A 13,958-nucleotide genomic window follows, 5' to 3' on the forward strand; every position below is an offset into this window, starting at 1 on the left:
AAGGTCTCAATTCTGCAAACAAATTGATTTTGACAGTAAAGTATAATTTTTTTTATATGAGTGCTTGTTTCAGATTTAGTATGTAGCAAAAAAATCCAAGTGTAGCGACTGTAGTCATCAACTATGGTAAGAAAGTATTGAAAACCATCTAGGGAATGTGTTGATATAGGCCCCATATATCTATATGTGAAAGTTCAAAATAATGAGAAGTAGTAGATTGACTAATAGGGAAGGGGAGTGTGCATTGTTTAGCTACGTGACAAACATGGCAAGCAAAAATTTTTATTGAATTTTATAACAAAAAAGTTTTGGAACATTTGTTTGAGAACATCATTAGAAGGATTGCCCAATCGATGATTCCATAGGTCTAAAGGGGTAGGGAACTAGAGGTATGTAAACTAGTAGAATTGCACAGAGTATCAGTATTGTTATTACAGGCAGATTGATGTGTAGCTTGTTGTTGAAAAATGTAGAGGTTTTTATGAGGGATCACATGTCCAATCCTCTTCTTGGTAGACAGATCCTGTATAAAAAAGGAGTTGTGTGAGAAGGAAATGCTAAAGTTAGATTTGTTGCACAATTTTGATATGGATATATGGCTGAAATCAAACTCAAGAATGTAGAAGACATTGTGAAGTTTAATAAATTTGTCAAGAACTATAATGCCAGAGAGATTAGCAGTTATGGATTTTCCATTAGGGAAAAAGATATTGAAAGGGGGAATAGTGTGAATGCTACGAAAACATTAACTGTGAGTACAAACATGGTCAGAAGCACCGAAATCAAGAATCCACATGGTGGGAGAGTTAAGATCACTACCAGTTTTGACCATACCTGAGATTATGTGAGGACCGTGTGTTGTCGTTGAGACAGTCTTTGTGGAACTATTGTCCTTCTTAGATTTTCGCAGAAGTTGAAGCAGATATTGGTAGTCTTCTTTAGAAATGATGCCATCCTTCTCTGATTGCTGATGGGGCTTGGATTCAGAGTCATTTTTAGGGCTTTTGTTGCGGTAACCTGGGGGAAATCCATGCTTGAAATAACATGTTTCCATGGAGTAATTTGTTCTATGACAATTTGTACTGACCATGGAGCTCTTAGGGTTGCCACGTCCTTTGCCACGATTGTTATAAGGATTATTGTTGGCATAATGGATAGTAGGTATGGTTGTGGTGACTTCTTGTTGAGCAATCATCGAGTAAAGTCGACTAATGTTAGGGATGGGATCGAGCAACAATATCTGGGTTCGAATGTTATGATATGTATCTTTCAAACCTTTGATAAAACCAGTAACATACTCCATTTGTTTATATTGACGCACAACTTTAGATAAATCGCAGGTGCAGGGGATTGTGCAGTAGAAAGTAGGTGTTGGTCGAAGAACTTCAAGTTCATCCTAGAGAATCTTGGTGTCAGTGAAGTATTAGGATAAAGATCTATCACCTTGTTTGATAGAGTGAAGATCATGAAGGAGATCCAAAAAACGGAAATGGTTTCCCTTTATAAATCTTTCTTAAAGATTTGTCCAAAGGTCAAACACATAATCAAAGCATATGGTACTCTATGCAATGTGTGGCGATAAAGTGTGATTGATCAATGAAATTACCATGTTGTTTGCACGTTCCCAGACATCAAAATTTGGATTTGCAGAAGAAGGTCGTTGTAAAGAACTGTTGATGAATCTGATCTTGTTCTTAGAGGTGAGGGCGTGTCGCATTGATTTGCTCCAATTGTGATAATTATTGTCGTCCAATGGTGGTGCGATGAGGATGGCACCGGGATTTTCTCTGGGATAGACATAGAAAGGGCTTCTTGGATTTAAGGTAGGATAAGTGGTGGATGGTGATTTGGGTGGGGCTTTCTTGGGAGACTTTTCGGTGTCGGATTGATTAGATGCCATGGATGACAGTGGGATGATTATGCGAAGGTGATGAATGTGCAGTGAAGGGAAGGAAAATGCTCAAGGAAGAAGATGATGGGTGGGAAAGCGAAAGGGATAAAGAGATTTGAAAGAATAGGTTTAGGGTCTCTTGATACCATATTATAGGCCATGAATAGAAATAGGCCGAAATGAAAATAGATCCATTATAGTGTAAATCAACTTACAATATACAAGGTGATGACCTTCTTTTATAGAATAAGAATGGGCATCAACCATGCAAACCTAATTAAGCCCAATAACAAATAAAAGCAAAAAAAAGAAAGAAGGAAAACAAGAAAAAACAGAAAAGTATCTAAAAGAGGAAAGAAATGATTAATGATTTAATAGATACGTTGAAATATATTTAAGAGTTGTAGTCTTATTTTTTTTTGGAGCAATTGAAGAATTATATTTCCAAAAAATCAATGAGGTACATGCTGATCCACAAGGGATCCAAGCAACAAAGTCACAAAACAGACATACAAAACTTATAGGGTACTACAATAGGTCCTGAGTTTGTTATCTAATGTCAGTCTTTCCTTGATGATCTCTACAATATCCAACATGTTAAGCTCCGACCCATGTTCTTGTTGAAACACTCTTATGTTCCTAGCCATCCATATATAGTATACCGTTTCAGCAGCACATAACCGCATCAATTTCGCTCTTTGGCTCTTGCCTTTGCCAGCCATAAGGATCCACTTCAACTCTGCCTCCCAGATTTGCGGTGTATGATCCTCTCTTTTTCATTCAAGCATTTGTTTCCAGATCCCCCTAGTAACCTTGCACTGGAACAGCAGGTGATCACAGGTTTCATTCGCATCACAAAAGGAACATTTTCCATCAGTTACAATGTCATACCTTTCCACTCTATCTTTTGTGTTAAGTCTATTATGGAAAGCCAACCATAATACAAACATTGCTCTTGGTCTTGCCCAATTGCCCCTCAACAGATTTTTCCATGAGACATTGGGTCTAGAGCCATTCACTTCCTTGTACATAGCCCCTGTTACATATCTCCCATTCACACAAGTCGATTCCCATGTTTCAGTCTGCATTATGTCTTCCTTGTGTTTAAAGATATCCTTTATAGTCCACGAGGCTGTGACCTTTGGCCGAAATTCAGTGAAACTGACCCTGTGCAGATAATAATGATGCACCCATTGGATCCATAACCTGTCCTTCTTGGTGTAAATGTTCCAGAGCATTTTCCCTAAGGTAGGTCTATTCCAATTGCCTAGTCCTATAACATTCAGACCTCCTTTAGCCACGGTTGTACATATTTGATCCCATGAGATAGGGCATGTCTTCTTAGCATTTTCCTTGCTTGTCCACAAGAATCTACGGCACATCCCCTCAATGTGATGGATTATCTTTTTGGAGAGAGGAAAGATTTGCAGCCAGTAGTTTGCAATTGCAAACATAACACTCTTTACTAATTGTAGTCTGCCTGCATAGGACAATAATCTCGTGTACCAATTGTTGAGCCTGCCCAGAATTTTATCAACAAGTGGTTGGCAATTAGTAACTGTCAGCTTCTTACTATCCAGGGGTACACCTAGGCATTTAAAAGGTAATGCCCCCACCTGGAAACCAGTTTCAGCCCTCAAAATGTCCTGCTCATGTGGGTTAACTCCACCAAAATAAATCTTGCTTTTAGGTTGGCTCATGTGTAGACCAGTTGCCATGGAGAATTCTCTAACCTTTTGCATAATAAGCTTTATTGACTTGAGATCTACCCTGGCAAACAACATGATATCGTCAGCAAAGCACAAATTAACAATTGTCATCTTGGAGCACTTAGGATGAAATTTAAAGCCAGGTATGTCCTTCAAGGACTGAAGTACCCTGCAGAAATATTCCATAATGAGGACAAAGAGCAGGGGAGAGATGGGGTCTCCCTGCCTCAATCCTTTTCTGGCTTTAACAATGTCACTATAATCACCATTTATAGAGAACCTATAGGCCAGTGTAGTTACACAGGCCATAATCCAGTCCACAAACAGTTGGGGGAAACCAAGTGAACACATGATGTGATACAGAGCTGGCCACTCCACAGTATCATAGGCTTTCTGGATGTCCATCTGTATCATGCATCTTGGTGACAACTGCTTCCTTCCATAACCTTTAATGAGTTCCTAAGCCAGAAGAATGTTATCCTGAATAAACCTGCCAAGGATAAATGCAGACTGATTTTCATTTACTATTGAACCAATGACTCTAGCCAATCTCCTTGTCATAATTTTAGAGATGATCTTGTAGAAAGTGCTGCAGCAAGAGATAGGCCTCCAATCTTTAACATAGGTAGCTGCACTAGACTTAGGGATAAGAGAGATGAGGGAGCAGTTTAGAGCCTTGTGCATATTGCCAGTCTTGAAAAAATCCTGCACTGCATCTATAAGATCCTGTTTAACAATCTTCCATGTTTCCTTGAAGAAATAGCCATTGAAACCATCAATGCCAGGAGCCTTTGTGTTTCCTATGCCCTTCAATGCTTCCCAGATTTCCAGTTCAGTCACAGGAGCAATTAAACTAAGAGCATCCTCTCTTGATGGAATTTTTCCTCTCATAATGCATGGCTTGTCGACCCCTGTTAATTCTCTTGATGCTTTGCCCAAAAGTTGCTTGTAGAACTCAAGGACTTCCTTGACTATATCTTCTCTATTGGTTAGAACCTCCCCTGTGGATGAAGTCAAGGTTCTCATGCTATTGTACTTATGCCTCTCTCTGATCGAGGTATGGAAAAAGGCATTATTGCCATCACCAAGTCTCGGCCAGTCCACCTTAGCTTTCTGCTTCAAAATATTCTCTTCAGTCTGGTTCAGCTCCAGAAGTTTATTTGTACACTGATTCACCAACTCTGCAGATGCAGTGTCAAACAAATTAGCCTGCAGACCCTGGTGAGCTTTCTCAAGATCATCTCTGGCCTTTAGGATTTTGGTCCTGATATCACTACATTCTCTCTGAAGAGGCCTAAGGTCAAACTGGAGTCTTTTCAGTTTGGCCCACAGTTTTTGCATGGGACTACCCTGAGTACTAATACTCCAACTATTCCTCACAATGCTTTGAAAGTTCTCCTTCCTAGCTACACAATTCATAAACTTGAAATGGTACTTCCTTTTACTCTGTATAGATAGGCTCCTAGCCCTAATAGGGGCGTGGTCAGATATGCTAGGGGGGAGGACCTCAACAATAACATCCTGGTAAGCTTGGAACCATAGGGCATTGCCAATAAGTCTGTCTATTCTGGAATAGATAGTTCCAGTGAGATGCTTATTTGACCATGTATAATGGCATCCTCTAGATACAGCTTCATAAAGCCCGATCCTCTGCATCATCTCTGCCAAATTCTTATACTCAATTAATGTCACAGGGTTACCTCCAATCCTATCCTGGCAGGTAAGCACATTGTTATAATCCCCCATAACAATCCAAGGCTTATCCATGTGTTCACCAATTTTGTCAATCTGTTCCCACAGGATCTTCCTTCTCTCAATTCGGTTCATCGCATAAACAATTATAGCACAGTATTGAGTCTTGTTGTCCATAGAGATCACCTCCATATGAATGAACTGCTCCTCAATCTGTAACACCTTTATTTTAATCTCTTGAGTCTTCCACATAATCCAAATCCTCCCATTGTAGTGATGGGAATAGTTGTCAGTGAAGGACCACTTATTGCCAAATTTAGTTCTAATTCTGTCTGCTTTATCTTGTTTAACTCTAGTCTCTAATAAAGCTATAATAGGCACTTGCATACTATGGAGGTAGGAGCTTACCTCTCTAAGCCTTATTTCCTTATTCATGCCCCTTACATTCCATGTTGAGATCATTTCGTGTTACTTGGTTCACCTCTTAGGCTAACTCCAATCCCAAAAGGTGTGAATATGTTCTGAACAACCAAGTCTTCAGGGGGAGAGAAGACAATCTTCTTCTTAGCCTTGTCATTCTTGCTTGACCCAACCTGAGTCCAAACTTCTGCTTGGGTGACGGGACCAGATTGAGTAGCTTCCTTACCACCATTATCCTCACCTTTAGTTTCAGGTTCTTTAGCTTTCTCTTGCCACACCTTCTGTTTAGGTTTTGGATGCTCATTCACCTTTCTTGTGGCACAATCGTGTCCAATCTTTAGGCATGTTTGGCAATATTTTGGACGCCATTCATACTCGATCTTTTGCTCCCATTCTTTTCCACTGTGGTCCCTGATGGTGACTGATTGCTTAACCGGTTTGGTGATATCAACCTCGACCAGGACCCTCGCATAAGATATCCTCAATTTCCTCGCAGTGCATTCATCCGTTGTGATGGGATTCCCTATGGCGCTGGATATCTTGGAGATACTCCTCTCCCCCCATAGATATAGAGGAAGGTTTGGCAAAGTAATCCATAAGGGCAGCACACGAAGCAAATCAGCTTTGATTTCAAAATCCACAGACCAGTACTTTAGAAAGACAGGCTTACCAAAGATAAAGTACGGCCCCTGCTCCATAACCTTGTTCAAATCCTCCCAAGTCCTGAAACGTAAAATGAAGTATCCCGCTTCATTGAAGTATAACTCTGGTAGTGCTACAAAATTCCATGTCTTCTCCATGAAATTTTTAACTGCGTGCATCGACAACGTTTCCCCCAGTGCAAACAAAATCGCCGCATTCTCCCAGTAAGAGAGTTCGTCTACCACATCACTCTCCTCAATGATAATTTTCTCTTCTCCGTCAATGAGTTGCGACGCTACAAAGGTAACTGGTAACCCTCTGTTAAGCTCTCTATTCCCCTGAATGATTTCCACCCAAGGTTTCTCATTGATTGGCTCGTTCACTGGTGATTTTACATTGACTGTTTCTTTCGCCTTCAGAGTTGTTCCGTGTATCTTTGGTTGTTCCTGTGCTGCTGGTGTTGCTTTGATTTGTTCCGCTGAGATAGTGGGAACCGCCGCCGTAGATTTCGGCCGGCCAACCCGCCGTTTTGCTGTGGTCATCCTAACCCTAGTAGAGCATCAGCGAAAAACGTTAGTGCCACTCCTCATTTGAAACCTTTAAGGAATGTTTTTTTAAAAATTTTTTTCTTCAATATTTTGGTTTTATTTTTAAGAAATGGTTGTATAGTGTTATTTGAAGTACAATATAATTAAATATTAAGTACTGTATATATATATATATATATATATATATATATATATATATATATATATATATATATATATTTGGAAATCTTAACCATTGATTTTCATTAATCTAACGATTTTAAATTATCATTTTAATTATTTTTGGAAATATTTTTTATATAAAAAAATAATTAAAGCAGTTAGATTAATGATAATCAATGGGTAAGTGTTAAAGACTTACTCTAAATCTTAACCCTTGGTTATTATTAATCTAACGGTTTTAATTGATTATTTATATTAAAAAAATATTTTCAAAAATAATTAGAATAAATGATCAATTAAAACCGTTAGATTAATGAAAATCAAGGGTTAAAATTTGGAGTAAATCTCTAACACTTATTCTTGGAGTAAATATATTCCTCCTCATATATATATATATATATATATATATATATATATATATATATATATATATATATTAAGTACATAATTAATATTAAAAACTTTAAGTACAATATTAATATAATTCTAAACACAATATTAATATAATAAAATATGTTATGAAATAAGAAGATAAAAGAGAAGAGAGATGAGAGCAATTTTGTATTATTTCATTGGTGTATCTTTTACAATGAAGTTGCTCCTATTTATAGGACAACATACTGATAATGTAATAAATACACAATATTATAAATAAGGAATAAGTTGCTTGGGAGACAATCATCCAATTATTCATAACACTCCCCCTTGGATGTTTATTTTGGATATGCCTCGTTAAAACCTTACTAGAAAAACCCATTGAGAAAAAATCTAGTGGAGGAAAAAGAGTACATATCCTTTTAAATAAATTTTTTTCTCCCTCAGCTGAGTGATCATTTCTTCGATGATGAAGACCAATCTTTTGCACTAGTTGATTAAAAGTTCTACTTGGGAGTGACTTTGTGAAAAAGTCTGCAAGGTTATCACATGAACGAATTTGTTGGATGTTTATATCACCATTCTTCTGAAGATCATGAGTGAAAAAGAACTTTGGAGAGATGTGTTTTGTTCGGTCTCCTTTAATGTAACCTTCTTTCAATTGAGTGATGCATGCAGTATTATCTTCATATATGGTCGTTGTATTTATGTTTCCAGAAGACAAACCACAAGTATTTTGTACGTGTTGGATTAAGGATCTCAACCAAACGCACTCTCGACTTGCCTCATGTAGTGCTAAAAGTTCTGCATGGTTAGATGAAGTTGCTGATAGTTGTACCACCATATGTAAATAAATAACCTGTTTGCGATCTACCATTGTGAGAATCTGATAAGTAACCTGCATCTGCATAACTTGTTAATTCGATTTTTGATACTTTGGTATAAAACAGACCCATGTCTATTGTACCTCTAAGATAACGAAGTATATGTTTGATTCCGTTCCAATGTCTTCGTGTGGGTGAAGAACTGTATCTTGCTAATAGATTAACCGCAAATGATATATCAGGACGTGTATAATTAGCAAGGTACATTAGTGCTCCAATCGCACTGAGATATGGTACTTCACGACCAAGCAATTCTTCATCCTTTTCTCTGAAAGGATCTTTCTCTACATCTAATGATCTAACAACCATTGGAGTAGACAATGAGTGACATTTGTCCATATAGAAGCGTTTTAACACTTTTTCTATATAGCATTCTTAATGTACATGTATTCTTTTGTCCAAATGCTCAATTTGTAAACCTAGACATAATTTTGCCTTTCCTAGGTCCTTCATCTCAAACTCTTTCTTTAAAGAATTCATAGCTTTTGGAAGCTCTTCAGGAGTTCCAATAATATTTATGTCATCAACATAGACAGCTATTATTGCAAATTCTTTTCCTGATCTTTTTATAAAAATACAAGGACAAATTGAGTTATTTTTATATCCCTCTCTAAGTAAGTATTCACTAAGACGGTTATACCACATGCATCCAGATAGTTTTAGCCCTTAGAGAGATTTGTTCAATTTTATGGAGTAGCTTTCTCGAGATTCAGAATTATGTGCACTTCGTATATTGAACCCTTCAGGGAGTTTCATGTAAATTTCACTATCAAGTGAACCATACAGATAAGCTGTTACAACATCCATCATGTGCAAATTAAGCCCTTCATGTGCTACAAGGCTTATTAAATATCGAAAAGTGCTTGCATCCATTACAGGTGAGTATGTCTCATCAAAGTCAATTCCAGGTCTTTGCGAAAATCCTTGAGAAACAAGTCGAGCTTTGTATCTCACAATTTTATTATTTTCATTTCGCTTTTGCACAAAAACCCATTTGTATCCAACTGGATTCACACCTTGAGGTGTTCGCACTACAGGTCCAAAAACTTGTCTTTTTTAGAGTGAGTTCAATTCTGCTTCAGTTGCATCTTTCCATTTTGGCCAAGCCTCACTTTGTCTACAATTTTTAATAGACGTTGGTTCATGATCCTCTTTGTCATTTATCATATTTAGCGCTATATTGTACGAAAAAATATCATCAATGTCGACTTCATGTCGGTTCCATTGTATTCCATTTTGGACATAATTTATCGAGATCTCTTTGTTTTCATCAATTTCAGGTACCTGATCAATCTCTTCTGGAGATGAAATGTTTATTATGTCTAAAGACTCTTTTAGATTTTCTATATCCCCACTTGGGCCATCTTTATTCTTAGCTCCCTTTCTTGTTCGAGGATTTTTATCTTTGGAACCGATTGGTCTGCCACGCTTCAGGCGTGGTTGAGACTCATTAGATTGTCCAACAGGGATATCCAGTTTTATTGGAGCATTTGCAGCTGGTATATATGATTTAGTCACACCTTTTGAATCAGTTAATGCATTTGGTATTTGATTTGCTAAGGTTTGCAAATGAATTATCTTTTGAACTTCTAGTTCACATTGTTTTGTTCGAGGATCAAGATGAGATAATAATTCATTCCAACTGATCTCTTTTTCCAACTTCTTATTCTCTCCCCCTAATGTTGGAAAATTTGATTCATCAAAATGACAATCAGCAAAACGAGCAGTGAATAAATCTCCTGTTGTTGGTTCAAGGTACTTTATAATAGACGGAGATTCGTATCCAACATATATTACCATCCTCCTTTGAGGACCCATCTTAGTGTGTTGTGGTAGAGAGATTGGGACATACACCGCACACCCAAAAATTCTTAGATGAGAAATATTAGGTTCTTTACCAAAAACTAATTCTAAAGGGGAAGAGGTGCGGTAACTCGTTGGCCAGATACGAATCAAAGTTGCAGCATGCAAAATTGCATGTCCCCAAGCAGAAACGGGGGGTTTGCATCTCATAATAAGTGGTCTTGCAATTAATTTTATACGTTTAATAAATGATTCTGCAAGTCCATTTTGTGTATGAACATATGCTACTGGGTGTTCAATATCAACTCCAATAGACATACAATACTCATTAAATGCTTGAGATGAAAATTCGACAGCATTATCAAGACGTATTTTCTTGACAGGATAATCGGGAAAATGAGCTCTTATTCGAATTAGTTGAGCTAGCAATCTCGCAAACGCCTGGTTGCGAGTTGACAACAAACAAACATGTGATCATCTAGTTGATGCATCCACTAAAACCATAAAATATCTAAATGGTCCACATGATGGGTGTATTGGCCCACAAATATCACCATGTATACGCTCTAAAAAACTGATAGATTCATTTTCAATTTTTGTTGGTGATGGCCGAATTATCAACTTCCCTTGCGAGCAAGAGTTGCATGAGAACTGATTTGATTGAATAATTTCCCGACTCATTAATTGATGACCGAATGAATTTTCAATTATTTTTTACATCATTATATAACCGGGATGGCCCAACCGATCCTGTCAAATTACAAATTTATTGTTATTTGTAAACTTTTGGTTTACAATGGCATGCGTTTCAATTATACTAATATAAGTGTAGTACAAGCCTGAGGAAAAAGTCGGTAGCTTTTCCGTTGCACATTTTCTTTCCAACTTCTGTTGTGTAATACAAAGATATTCAATACCTCCATCATCTTTTGTTTCAATATGGTAGCCATTTAGGCGAATATCTTTGAAACTTAATAAGTTTCTATTAGATTTAGAGGAATATAGTGCATTTTCAATTTGTAATATTGTTCCTCCACTTAACAATACTTCGGCTCTTCCGGAGCCTTCAATTATTTTTGAGGTGCCAGATATAGCGTTGACATCAGTTTTTCGCTTTACTAAGTAAGAGAAATATTTTTTATCTTTGAAAATAAAGTGAGTAGTTGCACTATCAACGAGGCATATATCTTCATTAGTGGTGCAAGTGCCGACATTCATTCTAAAAAAAATAATAATAATGAGTTATAAATCATTTGTGGGTATTAAAAAATAAAATATTAATGGCAAAATTATTGTAAGCTTAAACTCAAATACTTATGACGCATATGATTAAATATATTGTCATTATAATATTATAATATAATAATGAAAAAAAACATATAGTCCAAATATTGACTTTTTAAAATCTTAAAATAATTAAATAAATCACCATTATTACAATATTTGTTTCTATTCAGTTATTATAAGCAATTAAATTTCAATTATTTAGTGGAAATGACAGCCAATTTAAATCCCAACAGAAATTCATTTTTTTATTTATTTAAAAACAATCAATGTGTATTAAGGTGTAGTAATATCCTTACATTAAAATTCTCGTAGAAAGTCACTATCTTTTACTTATAAAGAAAAATTAGTTCTATTTAATAACATAATATTTAATATAATTAATAATATACAAATGGATATAATATAATAACATAAAATTATTTATAAATAGAAAGTTTATACAAACAATTTATGTCTTATTGTTTTCATAACAAAAACAAACTCTATATTTCAAAATAGAAGGTTTTGCCAGTTTATTCAGATACACAATTAGTTATTTTTGTTCATTAATGTCAATATTTTGATGTACAATCAGTTTCGACAATTAATAAAAGAAAATATATATTTCAACAATCAATTAATATATTTCAGCATATATATATATATATATATATATATATATATATATATATATATATATATGAGGGCATATCATATGAGAATGCCATATTTATATGAGAATGTGAGAATAAACACTACAAAAAATGTTCTCTCCAGCGACGTGATTCCCACGCCACAAAAAGGAACATCATGTCACCACACATAATTTGCGACGTGAAAGAAAACGTCGCAGGGGGAGAGGTGGTAAACTTGTAGTGTCATGGCATTCACGTCACTATTCAGTGACATGTAATTCACGTCGCTATATCCTACACACAATCCAACTCATACTTCTGGCACAGCAGACATGCTGCAGGTTTGCAGGGATGACACAAGAAACGGAGAAAGTTTGTGGCGTGTTTTTCATGACACTGATTAGTGACGTGGGAAACATGCCACTACAAAACAAACTTTTTTTTTTAATATGCATCTAGCGACGTGGTAAGCATGTCACAAATATAGTGACATGTTTATCAAGCCACAAAGCATAATTCTTTTTAATAAAAAAAATTTAATTATTATTATTAAAAAAGGTTTTTATTATTAATAATGATTTATAATTAATATAATAAAATATAAAATATAATTAATAAATAATTTGAATATTAATATTAATAAAATATATTTATTGAATAATATAATAAAATTTAAAATATAAGTAATAAACAAAATATAAATTAAAATTCATCATACATCAATTAAAATTTAATATGTTTCATACATTAAAATTAAAATTAAAACTAAAAGTAAAATATAATTAATATTACATAATAAATTAAGTATCTCCTGGATCGGGAAAATCATCAAGGTTTAAATCTTCATCATTATCTTGTTGATTTGTCGAGGCACCACTTTCAGATTTAGCTTTAAATTGAGGTGAATCCCAATAGACCAGAAGTTTATCAAGAGTGTCTTTGCCCACCCAAGCGGGATAAATACTATCACGTTCCCAACGCTTTCTAACACGTCGTAAGGTGTCAGAAAGTCTTTTTGATGCCCTAGTAAAAAAGACTTTCTTAACAGCCTTCTCGCTCAAAACATCCCATGTGCACTTTTCCTGTTGACATTAAGATAAACAGTTAGAAAATTATAATATTTTTTTTAAATAAATAATAATTCAAAAACAAATTAATTATACCTTAAATTTTTGAAACCAATCATCCTTATTTGGAACTTCTCCAAATCTCGTCCAAGCATCTTTATACATTTGCTGAATCACATAGCTCACACACTTTGCAGCTGTCCGACTCGGAGTAAAACTAAACAACAATAATTTGAATTAGCATGCGTTAAATATAAATTTATATTAATAAAAAAATTTATATTAATTAAAAAATTTTAAATAAGATACTTACTTATGTCCAACAGGCGTAATATAATATCTGCCATCGACGATTTGAATCTCATCCGGATTATCGTCCCCCTGAAGATTATCGCCATCCAACAAAACATCATCCTCATCCTGCTCAATATCATCCTGATCTACCTCCACATGATCATCCCCGCCTGGAGGTATAGGTGAGGTACGTGATCCCCCTGTCTGCTGGAAGGATGAGGGCACCTGTGTCAGATGTGTGGTGCGAGATCCCCCTGTCTGCTGGAAACCTGGGGGGACCTGTGGTGGAAAGCTAGGTCCAGCACTCTGCTGGTACGAATAACTAGGTCCCCCAGTCTGCTGGAATGGAAAGCTAGCTCCCCCAGTCTGCTGGAATGGAAAGCTAGGTCTCCCAGTCTGCTGGAATGGAAAGCTAGGTCCCCCAGTCTGCTGGAATGGATAGCTAGGTCCCCCAGTATGCTGAAATGAATAACTGGGTGGGCTAATAAAAGATGGAGAGGAGAGTAATGGCATAAGAGGCTGAGTGCTGGCCAAAGACATGCGGTCTGGCTGAGTCTGTGGGCGGGAAGA

General features: G+C 36.1%; 2 protein-coding genes across 2 annotated transcripts; both read right to left on the reverse strand.

Annotated features, from left to right (window-relative positions):
* Positions 1-745: 745 nt before the first annotated feature.
* Positions 746-1,900, reverse strand: LOC131619329 (uncharacterized). The gene is made up of 2 exons (XM_058890436.1): positions 1,607-1,900; positions 746-1,396 (listed from the first exon to the last, which is right to left on the reverse strand). The coding sequence occupies exons 1-2, from the start codon at positions 1,898-1,900 to the stop codon at positions 746-748; spliced, it is 945 nt and encodes a 314-aa protein (XP_058746419.1).
* A 3,850-nt stretch (positions 1,901-5,750) lies between these two features.
* LOC131619330 (uncharacterized) lies at positions 5,751-6,896 on the reverse strand. Its single transcript, XM_058890438.1, has one exon. The coding sequence runs from the start codon at positions 6,894-6,896 to the stop codon at positions 5,751-5,753; it is 1,146 nt and encodes a 381-aa protein (XP_058746421.1).
* Between the last annotated feature and the right edge of the window lie 7,062 nt (positions 6,897-13,958).

The sequence above is a fragment of the Vicia villosa genome, linkage group LG7 (assembly GCF_029867415.1).
Source record: "Vicia villosa cultivar HV-30 ecotype Madison, WI linkage group LG7, Vvil1.0, whole genome shotgun sequence".
NCBI lineage: Eukaryota > Viridiplantae > Streptophyta > Magnoliopsida > Fabales > Fabaceae > Vicia > Vicia villosa.

What these genes read in the sequence shown, in the direction of transcription:
- LOC131619329 (XM_058890436.1), bottom strand. Translation starts at nt 1,900, where the DNA reads ATGGCATCTAATCAATCCGACACCGAAAAGTCTCCCAAGAAAGCCCCA. An exon ending in GGGAACGTGCAAACAACATG is followed by an intron (nt 1,397 to 1,606) that starts GTAATTTCATTG and finishes AAGATTCTCTAG; the next exon opens with GATGAACTTGAAGTTCTTCG.
- LOC131619330 (XM_058890438.1), bottom strand. Translation starts at nt 6,896, where the DNA reads ATGACCACAGCAAAACGGCGGGTTGGCCGGCCGAAATCTACGGCGGCG.